The sequence below is a fragment of the Dysidea avara genome, chromosome 7, assembly GCF_963678975.1.
Source record: "Dysidea avara chromosome 7, odDysAvar1.4, whole genome shotgun sequence".
Taxonomy (NCBI): Eukaryota; Metazoa; Porifera; class Demospongiae; order Dictyoceratida; family Dysideidae; genus Dysidea; species Dysidea avara.
In genome coordinates this window covers 7,728,994-7,751,487 of record NC_089278.1, presented here as the reverse complement: position 1 = coordinate 7,751,487, position 22,494 = coordinate 7,728,994, and the positions used below count along the sequence as shown (strand labels likewise).

Here is a 22,494-nt window from a genome sequence, read left to right as displayed (position 1 = left end):
CATCACCACTACCAGCAATCATTCATGTGTGTACTACAGTAAGGAATCAATCCATATGTCTTTTTCAACCATAGAAAAATAGCCTCTGTGTCTCTCATCACCACTACTGGCAATCATTCATGGCATTTCCAGTGTATGTGGATTGAAAGTTAAAAGGAAGTACAGTGAAACCTCATTAATAGGGCCACCTATGGGGCCCATGATAAGTGGCCCTATTACTGAGATGGCCACATTACCGAAAACCTCATTAATGCGGCCATAAAACAAAGTGATCGAGGTTTTCAACAAACCTATTAGGAGGCTTTCAACAACCAGCCACTGCCTAGTTGTTGCAACAGCATCACAGAGAAAGGTAGGAATATACACTGTACCAATTATTCCAGCATTACTTGAGACACAATGGATGGAAAAGTATACTGCAAGAATAATGGATACAGTTTTCAGTAGTGAAAATACGTACTTAAAAGCAGCAACTTTTGCAGTGATACCTTCACTGCCTGCTCATTAATTTTGGCCTCTTTACTGAGGGAACATTGTGTTAGTTTTACCAATTTGGTCCTGTAGGCATGTGGCCACTGGCCATAATAATGAGATGGCCATACTAACGAAAATTAAATACATGTAAAATGTTTGGATTAGCTGGACCTGGCCACTTTAATGAGCTGGCCTCATTATTGAGGTGGCCACTAAGTGAGGTTTCACTGTATACATTTTATGATGAGATTAAACATCCCTGATCACTAGCTCAGGGCGTGAAAATGAGATGGTACATGTACGTATATTAATAGACCCTTATTTGATGGGATGCTTATGCCAAATTGGTTATGCCTCATTGTAATAAGTAGAGTGACTAACACACACTACACTTACACTAGTGTTGGATCGATTAAACGCAGCAGTTTCCAGTTGCATCGAATTAGCATTGCTGTGAAGCTGTGGGTATGCCTTAAATGCCTCATCTCTACAATCATAACCATGAGAAACATCTGTAATTAAAACCCACAAGCACAACGCACAACATACAGTTGGGCAATAATCCTTCGCCGAAACTCCGTACTTCTCCAATCCATACCGCTCATGATTAGGTCTTGTTGAGTTCAAAATCCTTCGCTGTTTTTGTATTTTGTAACAGGTAATACCAGCGTAAAGCAGCGCCACTCCACAGAATACCCCTTACGTCATGAAAGAAAATTAGCCTAGATCACGTGACCATAAATTCAAATATTTTCTTTCCAGCTCCCGTGGAATACGTAAACTATAGATCGACAGTACTACGTATATTAGATACTACAATGTCAGGTGTTACGTTAAGTCAAGAAAAAGAGTCCAAGAAGCTACCTTCAAGAGCACGGAAACAGTTGACAGTATCAACGGCAGTGCGACGGAGTACTAGGAAGTGTTCTTCGCTGATAAAAGTGAGTCGTCTTTTCAACAAATCTTCTCCGTAATAAACGGTATTTAACAGAAAGAAGTAACAGAAGATTACATAGAAATGATAAAACAAGGGAAGGTTGTAGATGGACTAAAGGTTGGTGGTGCTTGATTGTGTACATGTTGTGTTGTGTGCGAAATGCGTGTGTATTATTTAAAACCTTCACATTATACGCACTACTGGTAAAGTTAGTAATAAATATAGGCCGTTGCTATTCGTACGGGCACGTACGAATAGCCCATGTGCTACAGACGATTGCGCGATCTTTGCAACAAAAACCGTCTAGCGAAAACCGAAAACGTGATCCATTTGCTTTGAAAGGTGCCGAATTACGTAACAAGCTCACGTTTCCATTGACTTCCTGTGTTGCATAGATTCCGCAATCGTCTGTATTAGTACGGTCACGTACGAATAGCTCACGTGCTATTTGTACGGTCACGTACGAATAGCTATGAAATCACCTTGTGCTATTCGTACGGCGGTCCGTATGAATAGCAAAACAGCTATTTATACGATGGTACCGCGTACGAATAGCTTACATGCTATTCGTACGATCACGTAACCTACAAATTTCCAAAAAGCTATTTGTTGGCAACGGTCAGCTGCCTCCTCAGTGACAGAGATTGACATACAGTGCATGTTTAGGGGTGGGCCTATGCCCTACCAAAGAGTTTTGGTATGTGAAATCGAGATATTGTAATAAAGCAGTCAATCACTCCAATAAAGCAGTCACACTATTCAGAGAAGTAGTGTAGCAAATTATGCAGTGCAGTGTGTTATATTTGGTGGAGGACTGCCATTGTCAGCAGGCTGTGACCTTTTTTTTTTGCTCCAACCCAGAGTTGACACCTCATTCAAGCTCAGCTGACTTATTGAGTTTCCATGCATGGTACAGTGATACTGCATGCTCACTTGTACTATGTACGCATTGTAGCCTCAGTAAGAACATGCATAATTTTTATAATAATAATAATCACAAAATCAATATTCAGATAGTTGTACACAAACTAATGCTAGCTAGCTAGCTAGAGTTAATGTACAAAAATACAAGCATGTATATTATATGTCATAGCTAGAATAAGATGACCATGAATTACCTTGTGGTCATAATGGCATGATTAGATCTCTGCCAGAACAAAAATCATTACAGAAATATACAGCCCAGTAATCAATTTGCATTTGCACTTTCCAAGATGGACCTGGAGAATTTATGCTGATCAAGAATTAGCAAAGGCAACGATTTATTTCAAACATCAGTTGTGTGACATATGCAACTTCGGAATCTGACACGGGCTTGATTGCCACCCAGTGGTCGTAGTTGGTGTAAGCATTTCCATAACACAGCATTCAGTAAAACTTGAAATACAGTCTGGAGTTCTTAAGATTGTGATTGTGCCCTGTAAGTCATGAGATTGGTCACGTAAGAGCTGATGAGCAGCATTAACTCTTGCCATACTAGTGTAGCTGGGAGTAAGACACTTAACTCTTGTCATATTAGTCGATTGTGTGTAGCTGGAAATGAGACACTCAACTCTTGTCACACATAGCTGGAAGTGAGACACTTAACTCGTCATACATAGCTGGGAGTGAGACACTTAACTCTTGTCATACTAGTTATGTGTGGCTGAGAGACGCTTAATGTGATCAATCCATCAAGTACATTGCAGCAGTAGTTGGGACTGTTGCTTATCTTGTAGCCAGGGTGACTGTTCAATGAATTGCTGCAAAGTAGAAAGTTTACAATGATTTCTGTTCATTTTAAGTGGTGACAATGATGGGTGGCTGCTAATCTAGAGGTCGAGCTAGAAGTGCATGGCTGCCAACTGTACGATCTATTATTTAGACTTGATCACTAATCCGGTAATACTTACTCGTTCTACAACTATATGGTCCCTTTCTGAGTACTTCTTTCATGCACGTGTTGCCGACGCTGATTCAAATGATTCTCAGCCTCGCCGGAAAATCGACAGGGTGTCTGGCGTACAGAGTTGCACAAATTCGGCCGATAATTTGGCTTGCTGAAACGTCGATATTGCATCACAATAAAATCCACTATTCCAAAGCACTCTAGTCAAAGATGTACCAGACGTTCACACCACCAAACTTACGCGCCAAAAGCCACGTGTAGTTTCCGGAATGCAAAAATAGTTGAACTAGCTCGTTTATTATGAATCACGTGACTGCCGTACAAATAGCCTAAGAACTATTCATACGTGAGTGCCGTACGAATAGCCACTCTGATAAATATACTGTATGCTACTCTCATGTGCTCTAAATTATGTGCTTTATTAATTAGGGCTGAAACAATCATGGTATTTTAGTATTCGAGTACCTAGTCTCGTGCCCAGACCGCTATCTTCCCCTTTGTATTTGGGTGGGGGGAAATAGGGTCTGGTGTAACTCCGATAGCCGTTTCTTTTCTAAATCCCCAGATTCTGGGGATCGTTTGAAGGGTTGAAAACAAGCCATGAACAAGATGTTTTCTTGTTCCTTACACCTGCTGCAGCTAGAAGGGATTACTGCAACAGGCACACGGAACAGAAAACATAGGTTTTGCATTGTATGCAGCTGGTTTGCAACCTTTCAAACGATCCCCAGAATCTGGGGATTTAGAACAAAACGGCTATTGGAGTTACACCAGACCCTATTTCCCCCCACCCAAATACAAAAGGGGAAATAGTGGTCTGGGCACAAGACTATCGAGCACCCTCTAGAATTGACGATCGAGTACTCACAAATACTAGCTACTTGTAGTCATACCCATTTTACATATTTTATACTGACTTTGTGCAGTTTACAGCCTATGATAAACACACTGTATATTAATGTACTGATGTTAGTGTTCCTGACAAGATATTATGCCAATCAAACTCTATAGCTTTCATTGTGTCACTCCCTGATGGCAAATGCATCATGTGAGCTGGGTCATGTGATCTTAACGAGTACTCGAGTACCAATTTTACTATCCTAGTACCTAAATCCTTAACGAGTACTAGTATTTGTAGTATTTGTTTCAGCCCAAATGACAATCTTATGATTCTTATCATCTGCATTAATATCTCAACTTTAAGGCAGTGGATTCCAGCAAACATACAATACCTGCACCATAGCTTGTCAAAACTATTGTATTTGTCTGCACTTCTTTTTAAAAAATTGATTCATTGATTAATGCGAGCGTATTGCAAAATTGGTCCTGTGACACTGGAGCCTGCAATCTCACAACCACACACACACACACAGGGTCATGATATAGTTAAAACACTACTCCAAGTTTCAGTATTACTGTTAGCACTAAATTTAAATTTTGCTGGAACTAGTGTTCCATCAATACAGAAAAAATACCCACCAATCCGACGCCAATACCCAGCAGTGAATTTCACCGATACAGAAGGTATTTACTTCATTATAAAACACTAAAATCCAGTATAGCCATTATAAGGCAACCAAAATTAAATGGTATCTTCCAAGTTAGCTGTGTGATTGTTCTATTAGGGTATATTATGCAGTGACTGTTCTATTAGACTATCTTGATGCAAACATGCTAATATGTTAACAAAATGCAAATTCTACATCTTTTATGCTAGAATAATGCTCAATCCAATTTTTAGTCTGTTATGCCCCTTGAATAGCATTTTATGACAATTGGTGCCAGTGGTTATTGATCAGTACTGGAATAGCTTAATAGTTGATACTGATCAGTGTTAAAATGGCAAATATCAGCTCTGATTTGATACTGATCCAATTAGAAGTTTGTACTCATCCTGAAACTGATGTAAATTACCTAGTACTGTACTGTACTAAGGCTGTAGTCTTTATTCATTGTGTTTCCATTGCACTACTATATACAGTGTTGACAATTGTATGTCAATGGGTAAGTGTCCTTCTGTACAGGCTGTAGTCTTTATTCAATGGTGGATAACATGTCTTTGATTCTCTTGCAGCATGCAAGAAGGAAAAGGTGGAGTCCTAGAGAGTGCTGGGAACAAATGAAGCTATCATATCAACTAGTATGTTAAAAAATTGTTAATTTAAAAATGAAGTAGGGATCTATGCAATAAAAAGTAGTGAAACAAGAGATGAATGATGGTATTACAGCATGCATATAGCTCAATGGGAAGTCCCTATTTTGGCACATTAGCAATTATTTTGTTCAGTGCCAAAGTAGGGACTTTCCCACCGAGCTATATGCATGCTGCAATACCATCATTCATCTCTTGTTTCACTACTTTTTATTGCATAGATCCCTACTTCATTTTTAAATTAACAATTTTTAACATGCTAGTTTGTTTAGTTTTTTGTTGTAGCCCAGCACAGATACTATACTTACAAAAGATTGGCAACGCGTGATCAAAACAATAGTGACGTCATATCCAATCCTCGTTATGGTCTTTACGCTCTGCCCGGTTACTAGACACACAAGCTTCTTCATTTCTTCTTCTGTAGCACGGGTAGTTCTCTCTATTGGTGTACAACCTTCTTCAAATGAGCCCAGCACTACTAGGTGAGTAACTGATAAAGGAAAATAGCGTAACACACCCTAAAGCCACCTAGTGCGTAAAGAAGTTCCGAGACTCATGGCTATTCACACTTGTGGAGTTTTTACAAAGAAAAAAAAAACGATTTGTTGAACACAATTTATAAGAGAATACTTGAAACCATTAGTAAAGTGCAGTGCTCTGTTTTATAGAAGCTAAAATTATTTCCTAAGTTGTGGTTTGAAGCTCGATTTGAAGTCATTCGTTATGTTGATTTGTGGAGTTTTGTCGTAGTACTGGGAGAAGAAACAGCAAGTTACTATACAGCATAAGAGAGCTTAATGTTATGGTAATGCAGTGCAAACATGCATGAGCTCAAATTCAGATGTGGCATTAGCCATCAATACATGTGATCCAGCAGCTCGATGTATTGCCCTGAACTCACATTCACTGATGTATAGCCGTCCAGCACTTGGTTGAGATAGTCATTTTATTTAGATGTAGTAAGGGAGACAGTAGTGGAAGCAAAATGAAGCTGTAGTAGTGAAGCACACTATATGTAAGGCATCAACGTAATTTATATTGGTGCACACAGTAGTGAAGAGCCTACATGGATGTAACAAAACAGTTGGTCCACTGGATATCAAATTGATGTACCTATGTCACACTGAAGGTAGCATCTAAATTGGAGTATCAATCATGAACAAAACGTATACGCCCACCATACATTATAGACAAATACAATAATTGTTATTTGGTAGCCATGAACCGAAATGAGTTTGCCTGATACTACCTCGGTACATCACGTTCAGTATTGTCCACTGCAGTTCAGACTCTGTATCAGTACAAAATAAGCTCAGTATACTGAATAGCACAACCACATACCAACTATTGTTGATAGCATGTTTCCACCCTTCTGTAGATTGTAAAAAAATGCTAGAAAAGTGACAAACAGTGGTTATTGTTGTAACAATAATACAAATTGCAGTTTAAGATTCTGTTACGAAACCTGACATATTATGCAGATCAATATAGCCACGTACTCTTAATGCACTTGTCAATTTCATGCCCCACCCCCAGGGAGGATGGGAGAATACAGGAGATTTGACAAATCGTGGTGTCAAATTCCCCACCACTGGGGCAAAATCGGCTGTCAAATCCCCACTATGCCCCCCACCCCCTAGTAGGGGATTTGACAACACCTCAAGGATGACTAAGCACATATTTCATGCATGCGACTAGCAATAAACCTGGTATACACCTGTAGCTAGTAAAATCATAGCAAGTGCGATTTTATTGTTTAGAAATACAACTACTGAAAATTGATCAGTGAATTGGACAACTGTCAATTGCCCCAGGGGTGGGGACAAGAAGCAATGTCAAATCCCCACCTGGGGTGTGGAGACACCCAGGGGTGGGGCATGAAATTGACAAGTGCATAAGGAACAGCCATGAAATGTAGACATGTCATAGATGGTTTTGTTGAATTCCCTCTTAGAATTGATTTCATAGTCACAGAAAAATCACTAGTTCAGGAGGGTAATGAAATTGACACAGCATTTTAATAACAATCGCATCTATCACAGCTTGTGTGATCAGTTGCAACTACTGCCGAGGGGTCAGCAACAAGCTCTAAATCTCGTAGGTCAATTCTTGAAATCTGAAATCTTTTTCTCCAGATTTTGGTGCTAATTACTTGGTTCAACCAATGCAGACACATACTGTACTATACCAGAGCATTACACCATGAAATGCTTATAACAGTCATGCCATCAAAGTTAAATCGTGAATGTAACATGAAAGTCATTTCATGATTTGTTTCATAGGCCATGAAATGCATATGCATATCAGAATTTCATGGCACTGTATATAGAGATTTCGTGGGTGCAGTACCTATGAAAATGGGAAAACCATTGGATCTTTCATAAGTAGAGGCATGACAATTCATATATATACTCATCTGATAGTGAAATTACTCAATAGGAAATGGACTGCAAGGAGTAGGAGTATGCAAGGTACACGTTGCTGTCAGACCTTCAGTGCTGGTCACTGTAAAGTGCTAATAATAATAAGATTTCCAGTGATACAGGCAGATTGCTCGATTTTACTCCATACAATTGCCGGGTGCAATACTGTATCATGGTTTATTAGTAGTACATCATCATATTGATATCACATACCAGCAGTATAATTCATTCTTGGATCGGATTAGTGTTAACTTCCACCGTCACAGTTCAGCTGCAGCCGAGTCACCGGATCTCTCGTATAAATCCATTGGTGATGACGAAATGAGCCTGCGGTCATAACTCGCTACAATAATCTTTTACAAGAGCAGTTCCCCTCTCGTAGATAGCGAATAACAGCACTGGGAATGGTATAAATGCGTATAAATGTGAGTATAAATGGGCCATTCTGTCGACAATAGACGCGCTGCGCTCACTTATCTAACAACTCACGAGACCATAACGAGGATTGTCGAACGGTTGTTATGCGTGTTGCCAATCCTTTGTAAGTATAGTATCTGTGAGCACAGCAAGCTACAGTGTAACTTGTGACTGCTTTATTAGAATATCATGCACCTGACTGTTGTATTAGAGTATATCTCGAGTCAGCCTAGAGGTGTGCAGCTAGCTAGACCAATAAGGGGCGAGGTCATCTTGTTTTCTGTTAAGTAAAATTAATAGCTAGATTAAGAGGTGTACATGGTTTCCACACTCTTTCACTATTAGTCCACCTAGATCTTTATTTGATGGGTGTGGTCGTGAACCTATCGTGAACGGGATCCCAATTGCAAACTTGCAGATATCTAGCTAGTATACCTCTTATGGACTGAAGCGCTTCTGAAATCCACTCTGAAATAATTCTGTGGCGCCTAAATATGCAGCTGAAAGAAAGTGTTGATACGGAAAATTAATGCCTCGATATGGTTTTGTTGGATGAAGAAGACAAGTAGCCTGATTGGAAAAGATAAGGCGCAGAAGGCCTACACTCATCGGAACCCCAAAAGGCACATCCCACCAGTGAGTTTGTTATTGTGGCGTGAAAATAGTGGTTGTGCGCTGCTTCGTTTGGCCTCTAGCCTTGCAACTGTGGTCAGTCAGGCAGTTAGTCTAAAATTCGAGTTTTGGCGATGTTTTAAAATTCTATATCCGGCCACCTGTAAGTGTTTTGTTATAATTAATGCTGTATTATATATTATATGGACTAGTACTATTCCGTAAAGGTAATTTTCGTCTCGTAAGATGTCTCTAGGATGATTTACAAAGGCAGAATTTTGTGTGGCGCACGAAATTTTCAGGGGGATCCCTACTTAAACGGTACTACTGTACCGTTTGGTAAATCAGAATATCTTTTGGCAGCTACTACTGTACCGTTTGGTAAATCAGAATATCTTTTGGCAGCTCTGCTGGATCCATCGATCAGATACTCTAATACAGCAGTCACACTAAGTTAATTAATATAACGGGCTGCTGGGTCACAAAGACAGGTTTCTAAGGGTTATAGAAACTGGTAGTGTACTCTAATAGAGCAGTCAGCATTCTAATACAACATTCTGTGCAATAGCTTTATTTCATTGTAAAGTAATTTTCGTATGCAAAACTTGTACGAAAATTTTTACATTAGATTAAACTACTCTAATAGAGCAGTCATTCACGTAAATTATACGAAATATTTACACAAGTCACATGATCTCCCACCCCCATACCATTTTCTTCCCATGTATCTCCTCCTCCCAGTTTTACCTATCCCTTTTCACTATGTCAATGTACACTAATGGATAAGTGTCCAGTCCAACCTGTATACAGTCTTAGTGCTGTGGTGATTGTATTGTTACATTAGAACTTGTAGTAATACTAGTATTTTAAAAATTGTTAATTTAAAAATGAAGTAGGGATCTATGCAATAAAAAGTAGTGAAACAAGAGATGAATGATGGTATTACAGCATAGCTCATGCATGATCAATGGGATAGTCCCTACTTTGGCACATTAGCTATAATTTTGTTCAATGCCAAAAGTAGGGATGTTATGGATAAGTGTCCAACCTGTGTACAGCTGCAGTCTTAGTGCTGTGATGACTGTACTGTTACATTAGAACTCGTAGTAATACTAATATTTTAAAAATTATTAATTTAAAAATGAAGTAGGGATCTATGCAATAGAAAGTAGTGAAACAGGAAATGAATGATGGTATAGCTAATGTGCCAAAGTAGGGACTTTCCCACTGAGCTATGCTGTAATACCATCATTCATCTCTTGTTTCACTACTTTTTATAATACTTGTTTGTTTAGTTTTCTGTTGTAGCACGTCTAGTTACAGTGTAACTGGTGACTGTTCTATTAGAATATCATACATGACTGTTGTATTAGACTATGGCACTCATAGTATGCTTTGAAGTTTAGTCGTTAATGAGGTATTTAAAATCCAATAGATACCCACGGGTAGGTCAAGTCAACCAAGGGGTGTGCAGCTGGCTAGACCAATAAGGGGCGAGGTCATCTTGTTTACTGTTAAGTAAATAGCTAGATTGTTAAAAGGTGTGGTCTCCGCACTCTATCGCTATTAGTCTAGTCCACCTAGATCTTTATTTGATGGGTGTGGTCGCGTATGGGATCCCAATCTCACGAAATTACAAATATTTAGCTAGTATACCTCTTATAGTAGTGCCAGGACTGAAGCACTTCTGAAATCCAGCTCTGAAATAAAATTCTGTGGCATCTAAATATGTTGCTGGAAGGAAGTGTTGATATGGAAAATTAACATCTCGATATGGTTTCATTGGATGAAGAAGAAGACAAGCAACCCAATTGAAGATAAAAGGAACGACAAGGCGCAGAGGGCCTACACTCGTCGGAACCCCAAAAGGCACATCCCACTGGTGAGTTTGTTATTGTGGCATAAAATGGTGGCTGTGTGCTGCTTCGTTTGGCCTCTAGGCTTGCGACTGTGGTCAGGCAGACTAAATTTCAAGTCTTGGCAAGTTGTTTTTTTTTTAAATTCTATATCCAGTCACCAGTGTTTTCTTGTTGTTAATGCTGCATTTCATGTTAGATGGACTAATATTACTCCGCAAAAGTGATTTTCGTGGCGTAAGATGTCTCTAGGATGATTTTAGGTGGCACACATCATTATTGAGGGGATCCCTACTTTAACAGTACTACCATACTGTATGATAGGTATTGTATTTACTGTTCATATGTCTTGTCTGCAAGGTTACAGAATTTGAGGACAAAGGGAGAGGAGTGGTTGCTACCAAGTATTTATCGAGGGGTCAGTATGTGTGTGAGTACGCAGGAACACTGCTAAGTAAAGATGAGGCAGTAGTGACAGAGAAAGAGTATGAAGTGGATGATACTGTTGGCTGTTATATGTACTACTTTAACTTCAATAGGAAGGAGTATTGGTAAGTAGAGTGTCAATCTTGTTCAGTTCCGTACAAGGCATTCTTAAATATGACTAAAAAGATTAGTTAAGAACTAGTGCAAGGAGCTATGTGCTTATCTGAGTTATCTTTCAGTGTTGATGCAACTAAAGAAGACAAAACAGTAGGAAGACTAATAAACCACTCAAGAACAAAATCAAATGTAAAGACAAAAGCGATTGAAGTAGATGGAGTACCTAAATTATTCTTCATTGCAACAAGTGACATTACACCAGATACAGAACTATTGTATGATTATGGTGATCACAGCAAACAGTCACATACCTCGTTTCCATGGCTAAAGCTATGAGTATTTATTTGTGTACCTTTATGTAACATAATGTGTATGCTTGTTTCCTGTGTACTCTGTTGATCTAATATGTGTGTATGAAGTAAACATACACAAAGTGTACAAACGTCATTACATACACCATGCATATGTATGTATTTATCTAAACATAAGTAAAATTACATATAAATATTTGTTGTATTTATCAGTTGCATGATAAATATTTACAATGGTAAATATACACTCCTTCTAAATAGAGAATTTACAACAGTCCTGGATGAATGATACGAGTCGTTCCAGGTACAATATCATTTGTGGTACAGCATTGTGGAAACGGAGTACATCCAGGCTTAGCACAAGGTTTGCTATCATTAGACACTCCTTTGCTTATCTCAGGTTCTGCCCATGTGACAGCAGCTTCAAACTTGATTTTAATCTGTGAAATACAAATAATATATGCATATACACATACTTACAAAATTGAATGGGTTTTGTAAACTCATTGCTCCAAGAGCTGTGCATGTACAGTAAACAGTTACAAGGTTGGGTTTCAGCATGGCCACACACAGACTCTACAAGGTTGGGTTACAGCATGTATGGCCACACACACAGACTCTACAAGGTTGGGTTACAGCATGGCCACACACAGACTCTACAAGGTTGGGCTACAGCATGGCCACACACAGACTCTACAAGGTTGGGTTACAGCATGGCCACACACAGACTCTACAAGGTTGGGTTACAGCATGCATGGCCACACACACAGACTCTACAAGGTTGGGTTACAGCATGGCCACACACAGACTCTACAAGGTTGGGTTACAGCATGGCCACACACAGACTCTACAAGGTTGGGTAACAGCATGGCCACACACAGACTCTACAAGGTTGGGTTACAGCATGGCCACACACAGACTCTACAAGGTTGGGTTACAGCATGGCCACAAACAGACTCTACAAGGTTGGGTTACAGCATGGCCACACACAGACTCTACAAGGTTGGGTTACAGCATGGCCACAAACAGACTCTACAAGGTTGGGTTACAGCATGGCCACAAACAGACTCTACAAGGTTGGGTTACAGCATGGCCACAAACAGACTCTAAGACTATTATTTAAAAGAACTGGAAATGCCCTATTACCAATAAAACATTTTTGAGTATTTCTTTAAACAGTGATTCTGTCTATATCAGTGCCCATTGAAGTTACACTTTTCTAACCTGATTGATTGTGTCCACTATTTCCTTATAAGGAAATCCACTAGTATTAAGTGGGTTCAATTCTCCAGGATCCTGATTGAGATTGAACAATAATGGGGGATCATAATGAGTTGCATTTTTAGTATAGTTGCACGCAGGATCAGGATAGTACTTCGGATATAACCCTGTGCTGGAGAGAGCATTACAGGTACATGCAATAATCAATATACACTTAATAGGTATCAGGAGTGCATCAAATCCTCAGGGTTTGATGTGCTCCTGTAGGTATAATTATATACACTAATGGAATTGCTTCAATTTAGCTACACAAAATTTAATATATAGTTATTTTACCCTGCTGTGTAATAGTGAGCTTTGTATTCCTTGTATCTGATAGCAAAGACTCCCTGTGATGGTGTTGGGTTAGGAGGGTAGTACATCAATGATTCTCGACCACCCTGAAACAACAGATATAATGGATTCCTTCAGAAGGCAATCCAATTTCAATGGTACAAATCAATTTATTTCATTGTCCCGGGCAATGGTTATGTTGCCAAAATGTTATGACACTCATGGAGAAGGATTACAGGGTGCCACCTGATGGTATCACTTGGCACACATCAACTTGGTGCCTCTGCACAGGCTACTCAAAGGACAAGACACAGCTTGGTGGACACTATTACAATTTCAAGGGCTCACACTGCTGCTGAAGATCCAATGGGACCTTTGCAGTTGTGTCATGACTATTGCTAGTAAAACATGTGTGCACTGTTAGCATGATTAGCTACTCTTGCTGTTGTCTGTCCCTTCAAGTCCATATAAGGCAGCAAAGAAGGACGAGTATGTGTGCACGATACCTCTGTATTAGCAAATAAAACAGTAGACATATCAATTCCATCAATAACTCTGTCAGTAGGTACAGCAATGTTGACCAGGTTTGAAATTGTTGGAAACAAGTCCAATGTAGCTGTCAACTACAGCAAAATAAGTAACACATACACCAGCCCACTATAGTGACCATATGATGAGCAGCAGAGGTCATATTTTGTGGTCTCACTGTTAGCTTGTCACACCTGCACACACCTCTGATGTTACACCAGGTGCAATTCTCCCTGGCCACCATGCAATGGCTGGCATCCTAACACCTCCTTCATAAGTAGTCCCCTTGCCACACCTGAAAGGACCAGCACTGCCTCCTCTAACCCCTCGGAATAGTGAAGGCCTAAGATCATAAACACGTGTGCCACTTAGTGCATAAATTTAACTACTACATCCTTCAATAAACATGATGAGTATCTATATGTACAACTGTGCCTGTCTTAAACTCACCCATTATCAGAAGTAAAAAATACAAATGTGTTTTTTGCTATTCCAGCTCCATGAATAGCATCAAATATTTTACCGACTTGCCAATCCATTTCATTCTAACAAAATGATACCATGCACATTAATGTGGTACATATTACTTACTAATGAATCACCAAACGTTCCTCTGATGCTTGAATTGGTGAACATCTTGCTAGAGAACTGAGGATGATGAGTATGTTGAAATGCCATGTACAGAAAGAATGGCTTCTTCTTGGCTACAAACAGATACACATTTGCCACCATACATTTCAACGAAGACAGAACATTTGCCCAACAGAACATTCATGTCAAAACAAAATGTCCACAAGGGAATAGTAAGCAATACCACCATGAGCATCATCCACTGGATGGCTCCACTTCAGTGGTATGTGTTTGGTTCATTGCGTTGTATTCACAGGATTGTTACACACATGTATGTGTGGTGCACAGATAGGCATGTATGTTGTGTTTTTGAAGTGTAAATTTTAACAGTAAACAATCAATGGGTCACATAAGGACACTTACCTGCCATTTGATGGATGAAGCCAGTAGCAGCTGAACTGTAGGTTTCTGACAGTTTGAGAAAATCTGCTGGTTGCTGGATTATTTTATCATTCTCATACAAAGGACATGGAGTAGATTCTGTCAGTAAACATAGCAAATCGAATGAGTGTACTCACATGTGTGTATACAGTATGATGCGCACTAAACCATACAAATGCTACATACTTTTAATACTAAACTGCACAAGGTTCATATGTAAATTTTATACAACACGTCATGCACATAGCAATAACAGCATGTGCAGGGGGCTGTGTATGTAGTAAATAAGAAGCTTAACAAATGCATGCATGCATGTACACGTGTGCATACTACACACACACACACACACACACACACACACACACACACACACACACACACACACACTCATGCAGCAGCTGTTGTGCTGCACACACACTACACACATGTGTGTAGACACATATACACATACTACACATGTACAAATGCGTCCACCCACTAAATTATATGTATGCATGTAATTCATACCTGGACGGCAATCATCATAACATGCTTCTTGGGGATAAAAGCAAACGTAACAAGGACACATGTCATGTGAGTATGGCAGACCCTACAAATAGAAATTCACAAAGCAAAATGATTACTGACTATAAGGCACTACTGAAAACATTTTCTAGTTACAATACGCCTATGACTTGTATGATCACAACCATATTATATAGTTATACAATGGCCACAAGTGCTCTGCCTGATATAAACGCACGAGCCTGAGGGCCGTCAGGCCCGAAGGCAAGTGCGTTTATACAGGCAGAGCACGAGTGCACGTTGTATAACTGTTATGTACCACTCACCTAATAGGTGGGGAGAGTCTCACACGACAGCTGTAACACTTATAAAGGCCAGGTTTCTAACATCGATTGTGGGTAACCAAGCCGAACGTTGCGATGACGTTCCCCCTGCAGTACCGCAGCCACCTGAGATGTTGTAAGCTAGTACGCTATGGGTTATATCACTAACCTGCATTCGCTGTTCGACTCTCATCATGTAGTGCTCAGCATGCCATACAGACTAAGCACCAGACTAATTGCCATAGTGATTCTCTCGAGCGAAAAAAAGCAGCTAAATAGACGGTTTAAGTAAACAAAACCTAACTACTAAACGATACTAGTCTATAATTCTTACTATTCACACTGGCTAAACTCGAATCTGGTGGCATGACAAAACTGGTTACCACAATCGAACGTAAAGGTTAGTAATATTTAGAATATATTTGTTTTATTGAGTCATTGTCGAAGTGGACTACAGGTTAAGATGGCACCAGACTAGTAAGGAGTATAAGTACGTTTATATATATGTAGACTAGAGTTGTGGCCACCCGAGTTGGCTTTTTCAATCGCCATTGGCTGCTTGTAAACATTATACGTATTGGTGACGTTATGGCCCACAATCGACCTTTACATGTCAGGCTATAAAAGAATTCGAGTGATCTGTGAAGTGTCTTTCCACCTATTAGGTGAGGTGTCGTAGTGGTCTTCGCCACCGGCACTTGTGCTATGCTGCACAAAACCGCAGCCAGTGCAATATCTGTATATTGTACTGCGGTCGGTGCATTATAACTTATAATGCACTCGTTGTGGTCTACAAAACCGCAACCAGTGCGTTATAAGTTATAATGCACTCGCTGCGGTCTGCAGCAGTGCAATATACAAATTATGGCACGGGCGGTGCCTTTGAACTGCCCACGCAGAGTGGTACATATATATATATATACACAATGTTTGTGCTTGTAAGTACTTTATTGTGCATGTAAGATATGGACAAGTGGTATTACTGGGCATGTGCAATAACAATAATCAATTCCTGAAGTCCACCTCAACACAACTTACCAAAAAATAGTCAAATCCATAATTAGTAGGAAGATATTGTTGCTCTCTACCCACACCCTAATAATAAACATTACGTGATGATAATCTGTTGTGATGGTAACCGTACATCCTAACACAGACACACACAGACACACACAGACACACACACACAGACACACTAAACACGCATGTGCGTGTGCACACGCAAAATTATGATCACTGATTTCACATTATTCACACATCATACGCTAATTAAATTTTATTAAAGAATAAAAAGTGAACATCAGAAGCAGGAGAGATTACAAAAACTTCATCTGGGCACTCAGAAAACATGTTAACACATACCAAATGCCACTTTCCCACAATTGCAGTACCATAACCAGCTTGTTTCAGTTGAGCTGCAATAGTTGTTTCATTCCAAGGCAGGCCTAAAAGTTGTATACCATCATTATTAAGATGAGCAATACTATCTGCTACAACAAATTCATTTATGTTAGTTACATCTATAGATGTTTCGTTTTATAGCTGATTGGGGAAGTATACATTAGAACACTGAGAATTATGTTTTTGGGTACATATCAATTTTCCTTGAATAATATTGCTCTAGTCATACTTGTTTTGTGAGTACTCTAATGGAGCATTCTACAATAAAATGGCTGTTCTTTTCAGATTTCTGCACCATATTCTTTATACAATGAAACCTAGTGAAGCTGGTAACCACTGGGCCAAAAATTTCTTGGCTGTAATAGACAGGTGGCTGCTGGATTACAAATGTCTTATTTGAGTCAAAGCCTCAGTATTCCTCAAACTACACAAGGCTGATTTTGAGAACAGCCTCTTATAAAAAGCTTGAATGGTGACTCTTGTGTTGATACATAAGGAACTGGCTTGATGGGAAGCAGTGGATAGCCTGGAATTTATTTTTCTGTGTTTGTTTTGCTACTTTTCAGCCCAACACAGCTCTATTGTTTAGCCCAACTTTTAGCCTTCAATCGCCATCCCCATTCATTTTGAAACCAAACTGGTACCTATCCCAGTACAGTAGACCCTCAGTTATCAGTGAATTGTTCAGATAACTAAAGCCCATACATTTATATACAGAGCTCTGTTCAAATGCTCTACAGTTGAACTCAAAATACTCTAATAGAACAGTTATTTTTAATTTCGGATAACCAGGGTACAGATAAACGAGGGTCAAATAACTGAGGGTCTACTGTACAATAAAGTGAGCAATCATGATATACTACTACACTTGAATTTTCTCTTATTTGGTGATTTATCTCAAAGCTATGTGCAAATTAGATTAGTTTCCAAAATCCAGTTGCGTAATAGTAGCACAAGTAGTACGTGACAAGCACTACAGAAAAGTTGTGATATTTAATACGTTAAATTGTGAAGTTTTTAAGAGCCAGTCTATAATTTCAAATGACAGCATGTACAGGGTGTCTATATTAGTTACCATGTCCTTATATGGCAAGGTGAGATGTACACTGTAGTAACACTTTGCATGCAGTGTCCAGAAGATATACTATGCTACCATACATATAATGGCAATCAAGAATATCAATTGTGCTGCTTGATAATCTATATATATATATATATATATATATACTATTTAAAAAAAAAATTGTTAATCTAAAAATGAAGTAGGGATCTATGCAATAAAAAGTAGTGAAACAAGAGATGAATGATGGTATTACAGCATAGCTCAGTGGGAAAGTCCCTACTTTGGCATTGAGCAAAATTATAGCTAATGTGCCAAAGTAGGGACTTTCCCATCGAGCTATGCTGTAATACCATCTCTTGTTTCACTACCTTTTATTGCATAGATCTCTACTTAATTAACTTTTTTTTTTTAAATACTAGTTTGTTTAGTTTTATGTTGTAGCACAGCTAGTTACAGTGTAACTTGTGAGCTAGCTATTGAGTTCTTTTACAGCTTGTTAAAGTACGTACTGTGCCAAAATTGGAAGCACATAGGCCCATAGTAGCATGCATAGCTTACCTTTGATTGTAGTAGCAGTGGCGCTCAGATTTATGACCTGTCTCAGTACGATGGTCCGCTTTCTATTCACCCGGGCAGGAAGTTGTTTGAACAAACAGGCCCTTTCAGTTGTCTGGAGCTTAGTCTCGACTAACAGGATGAAGTAATACAATTTCCACTCGAGTACTATCCAATCACTCGCTGATCTTGCCATCCAGCTGAACCAGTGTGTTCTGAGGAACAAGCCGTCAAGTATCAGTCCGTCTATTAAGTAACAAATCTCTTCTTCAAGTGCAGTCCAGGCATTGGCAAAAGTCGAAGTGACAACTCAGCAGCCTTAATGTTTCACCAATAGATTTCACGTGCAATACTTGAAATTATAAGCGCCCCGCTCTTTCAGCAGCATAAGTGCTTTCTGAAATAATTTTGTGTTGTCTACAGAAAGTGCTAATACGGAAAATTAATGCCTTGGTATGGTTTCGATGCTTGAAGAAGAAGACAACCAACCTGATTGAAGATAAAAGGAAAGACAAGGCACACAGGCCGTACACTCGTTGGAACCCCAAAAGGCACATCCCACTGGTGAGTTTGTTATTGTGGCGTAAAATGGTGACTGCGCGCTGCTCCATTTGGGCTCTAGGCTTGCAACTGTGGCCAGTGAGTGAGTGAGACAAAAATTTCAAGTTCTGAAAGTTTTTTTAAAAATTCTATACCCAGTAACCGGTAAGTGTTTTCTTGTTTTTAATGCTGTATTTCATGTTAGATGGACTAATATTATTCTGTAAAGGTGACGTAAGATGTCTCTAGGATGATTTTTAAAGGCAGAATTTTAGGCAGCGCATGTCATTTTTGGGGGAATCCCTACTTAAACAGTACTACCACTGTACTGTTTGATAACATGTTAGAAACCTTACAAAGTGAAATCATAAAGTACAGTCAAATGCACTACTTCAATTCACACTTATCATAATTGTACAATTCATACTTCTAACAAATACACACACAAAAAAGCAAAAACATAAAGCCTTTGGTTGCCATATGCCTACCTAGTGAACCACCTGTGTGCTACTCAGGTGCTATGAGTTGGCGCAGGCAAGTCCTCCTGGGGCAAGACTAGTAACCCACAGGAGGCTGTACCATATCTCACAGCACGCACGCACGCACGCACGTACGCACGCACGCACACACACACACACACTACACTACACACCAAACACACACTACACTACATTACACACACACACACACACACACACACACACACACACACACACACACACACACACACACACACACACACACACACACACTACACACCAAACACACACACACACACACACACACACGCACATACACACTACACTACACACCAAACACACACTACACACACACACACACACACACACACTACACTACACTACACTACACACACATGCCAAACTACCAACCTCCTATACTGCCACACTCTAATGCACCAGGGTACATTCCTGTTCTTACTTGATATCTTCCAGTCAACAATGATGCCCTTCAAACAATGAAATAACATTCACTACATGATTACAGTACTTCATTACTAATCTGAACAGCTCTGTTCAAAAATGTTCTCAGATTAGTGGAATAGCAAACACGTTCATTTAGAATTACTCTAATAGAAAACACAGTCGTGGTAAATGGCAAAAATTCTGACTGAACAGCCATTTTCTCTTTGGGCGAGATGTACTGTAAACTTCCTTACAGATAACACAGCTGGGTGGGTTGATTCCCCAGGTCACCATTATACAGCTGGATAATGTTACTGTCTTGCTCAAGGAATAACAAGCATCAAATTTGATAAACCACACACAGCTGGTTTGTTGTGAACATGGACTTAACTGTGTATGCACGCACATGCGTGTGTGTGCTACCATCTTACCTTGATGGGCTACATATTGGACTGGTAGAATAAAAGTTCATAAACTTTAAACCTTCTGCTGCCATTTTATCCAAATTAGGTGATGTTGAAGTGGGATGACCATAACATCCGAGATCTCCCCATCCAAGCTTCAGAAGCAAACAAAGTTACAGTTTAAGATACTCTCATGTATCAAACTATGTTTCTATTATAAACACCTTGGTTAGCGAGGTGTCCTAGTAATACCCTTATGGGACCAACTGTCTTGATTAATAGGGTGTACACATTTCAGAGTCTCCTGTTGGAGTGGTTCCACCACATACTGTACAAGTTTATTATGTGCTACGTGCAATGTACTATCATAAATGCTATCCCATTACAGACCTGTGGAAGGCTACTAAAAACCTGTGAATACAGGGAGCTGAAATTCCAGACCCAGTAATGACTTGAACCCCCAGCAGTCTAAGCATAGTGCATGGGAGGATGCACTGGAGCAATAGCTTCAGTGATAACTAAGTTATCATTGGGAGATTATTTGTCACTGTGCTGTGTAAAGTAGGTACCACTAATATTTGGAACAAGACAGATTGTAGATATCCCTTTCAGGTACTTTAATGTAACCTGTTATGTGTTCAAGTGTACCTTGTTCCCACATGCCTGGTAACATATTGTGCACAGTGTGACATCAAGATGAACATTTGTAAATTCTAAATACTTTCCCATACTACCTCATACCTACAACCATATTCAAACACTACAAATGTACACTAATACACAAATGACAGTCCTCACATCATCAGCAAACAGTATAACAATATTAGGCTTCTCTAGACAACTAGTAATAGCAACAAGTAGCCCTAGGATGATGACCACATTCAGCTCCATTCTAGAAGTGACAAATTTATGTAACGATAACATAGCCATGCAAGGGTGTAACACACAGAGGCACTCACCGTAGATAGATCTGTGACCACAGTCAAACTGTAAGCTACAGGTCAAGGCCACCAAATAAATGCCGAGTCAACCATCAAGAATAAAAATTTCCGACCCACAATGGAAAAGTACTGAAATGTTGTAGCTAAGTCACAGGTCAAAGATTGAAAAAGGTCTTTGTCAAAGGTCACAGCAAAATTTCAGCGAGTCAAGATTTTTACCGCAGTCGCAGATCTACCTACAGTGCGTACCTGCATGACACCCCTTGCCATGCTAGTCTCGTGCTCAGACTGCTTTTTCTTTTTTGTGTATAAAAAACCACACAAAAAGAAAAAAAGCAGTCTGGCAGACACCTCAACTCTTATACATTACGCGTGAGACACGTGCATGTCTCACACATGGTTTTCCATCTTGCGCATTGCAATTCCTGGAAAATTAAGCTCTCACGTAACTTCAGACCTCTTGGCAAAGCACTAAACAGTGCTCTAATGGCTAAAAATGGTCATTTTTACCTCAGGTCTCACTCCAAGTCCACTTTACAGGTTGAGGTCTCTGGGTCTGGGCACGAGACTATTGCCATACATGGAGTATATCCATATAATATGGAGTACAACAATCTCAATAATATGCAAAGTTAATACACCAAAAAGGTATGTGTAACACAACATACATGTAATTCAGAATACTTCAGCGTGAGCTTATCACCTCTTGAAGCTTAATCAAGCAAATAGCACATGTGAGCTTTATATTGTATTGTACACATTATATTGTACACGTGATTATGTCACCGCACCCTCATTACTTTGAGCCCCCTATACCAGCACAAAAAGAAATGTTTTTCGCCGACACAACATAGATCAAACATGTCAAATGCTAGATCTTTGCAGGGGTAGTATGGTCAGGATACTGCGAGGGATACTGTAAATACTGGAAACACCGTTCCTCCTTTCTAAGTTTTCACGCACAGCACTGACAATTACTTGCCTATGTAAGATTGTGAAGCTGTCCAGAGATGCTCGTCCAATACGCACCACCCGTTTAAGCGCTATCTTGAAGACGCACGTGACCTTCACTTACGTGCGTACCCCATATCCTCAAGCCCTTAGAATGAAGTTAAAAATTAACTGTTGTTTACA

At 39.6% G+C, this 22,494-nt stretch overlaps 3 protein-coding genes across 8 annotated transcripts in view; 1 reads left to right on the top strand and 2 right to left on the bottom strand.

Annotated features, from left to right (window-relative positions):
* LOC136261996 (mediator of RNA polymerase II transcription subunit 15-like) overlaps nucleotides 1-1,200 on the bottom strand; it is a 10,783-nt gene extending 9,583 nt beyond the window's left edge. Inside the window, exons 1-2 of the mRNA XM_066056113.1 lie at nucleotides 1,024-1,200; nucleotides 871-961 (exon numbers count right to left, since the gene is read on the bottom strand). Of these exons, the coding sequence (XP_065912185.1) occupies nucleotides 871-961; nucleotides 1,024-1,079 (147 nt within the window). The 5' untranslated portion in view covers nucleotides 1,080-1,200. The remainder of the gene's footprint in view (nucleotides 1-870; nucleotides 962-1,023) is intronic.
* Nucleotides 1,187-11,836, top strand: LOC136262008 (N-lysine methyltransferase KMT5A-like). Its single transcript, XM_066056141.1, has 4 exons — nucleotides 1,187-1,415; nucleotides 1,466-1,528; nucleotides 11,120-11,310; nucleotides 11,425-11,836. Exons 1-4 carry the CDS (start codon nucleotides 1,293-1,295, stop codon nucleotides 11,636-11,638), a joined length of 591 nt encoding a protein of 196 aa, XP_065912213.1. The 5' UTR covers nucleotides 1,187-1,292; the 3' UTR covers nucleotides 11,639-11,836.
* Nucleotides 11,702-22,494, bottom strand: LOC136261997 (arylsulfatase A-like). Of its 6 annotated transcripts, none has more exons than XM_066056114.1 (15): nucleotides 22,343-22,494; nucleotides 21,218-21,311; nucleotides 20,447-20,574; nucleotides 19,983-20,059; nucleotides 16,896-16,978; nucleotides 16,572-16,628; nucleotides 15,214-15,295; nucleotides 14,689-14,805; nucleotides 14,287-14,399; nucleotides 14,146-14,240; nucleotides 13,900-14,038; nucleotides 13,674-13,790; nucleotides 13,171-13,274; nucleotides 12,838-13,006; nucleotides 11,702-12,053 (listed from the first exon to the last, which is right to left on the bottom strand). In XM_066056114.1, exons 2-15 carry the CDS (start codon nucleotides 21,308-21,310, stop codon nucleotides 11,880-11,882), a joined length of 1,548 nt encoding a protein of 515 aa, XP_065912186.1. In that variant the 5' UTR covers nucleotide 21,311; nucleotides 22,343-22,494; the 3' UTR covers nucleotides 11,702-11,879. The 6 variants fall into 6 exon arrangements, with proteins under 6 accessions (XP_065912186.1, XP_065912188.1, XP_065912190.1 ...); XM_066056116.1 differs by lacking the exon at nucleotides 22,343-22,494 and adding an exon at nucleotides 22,152-22,281; XM_066056118.1 differs by lacking the exon at nucleotides 22,343-22,494 and adding an exon at nucleotides 22,161-22,265.

What these genes read in the sequence shown, in the direction of transcription:
- LOC136262008 (XM_066056141.1), top strand. Translation starts at nt 1,293, where the DNA reads ATGTCAGGTGTTACGTTAAGTCAAGAAAAAGAGTCCAAGAAGCTACCT. An exon ending in AGGTTGTAGATGGACTAAAG is followed by an intron (nt 1,529 to 11,119) that starts GTTGGTGGTGCT and finishes CTTGTCTGCAAG; the next exon opens with GTTACAGAATTTGAGGACAA. An exon ending in TTCAATAGGAAGGAGTATTG is followed by an intron (nt 11,311 to 11,424) that starts GTAAGTAGAGTG and finishes GTTATCTTTCAG; the next exon opens with TGTTGATGCAACTAAAGAAG.
- LOC136261997 (XM_066056114.1), bottom strand. Translation starts at nt 21,310, where the DNA reads ATGGAGCTGAATGTGGTCATCATCCTAGGGCTACTTGTTGCTATTACT. An exon ending in ATGGATTTGACTATTTTTTG is followed by an intron (nt 15,296 to 16,571) that starts GTAAGTTGTGTT and finishes TTCTATTTGTAG; the next exon opens with GGTCTGCCATACTCACATGA. An exon ending in TAGTGGACACAATCAATCAG is followed by an intron (nt 12,054 to 12,837) that starts GTTAGAAAAGTG and finishes TGTATTTCACAG; the next exon opens with ATTAAAATCAAGTTTGAAGC.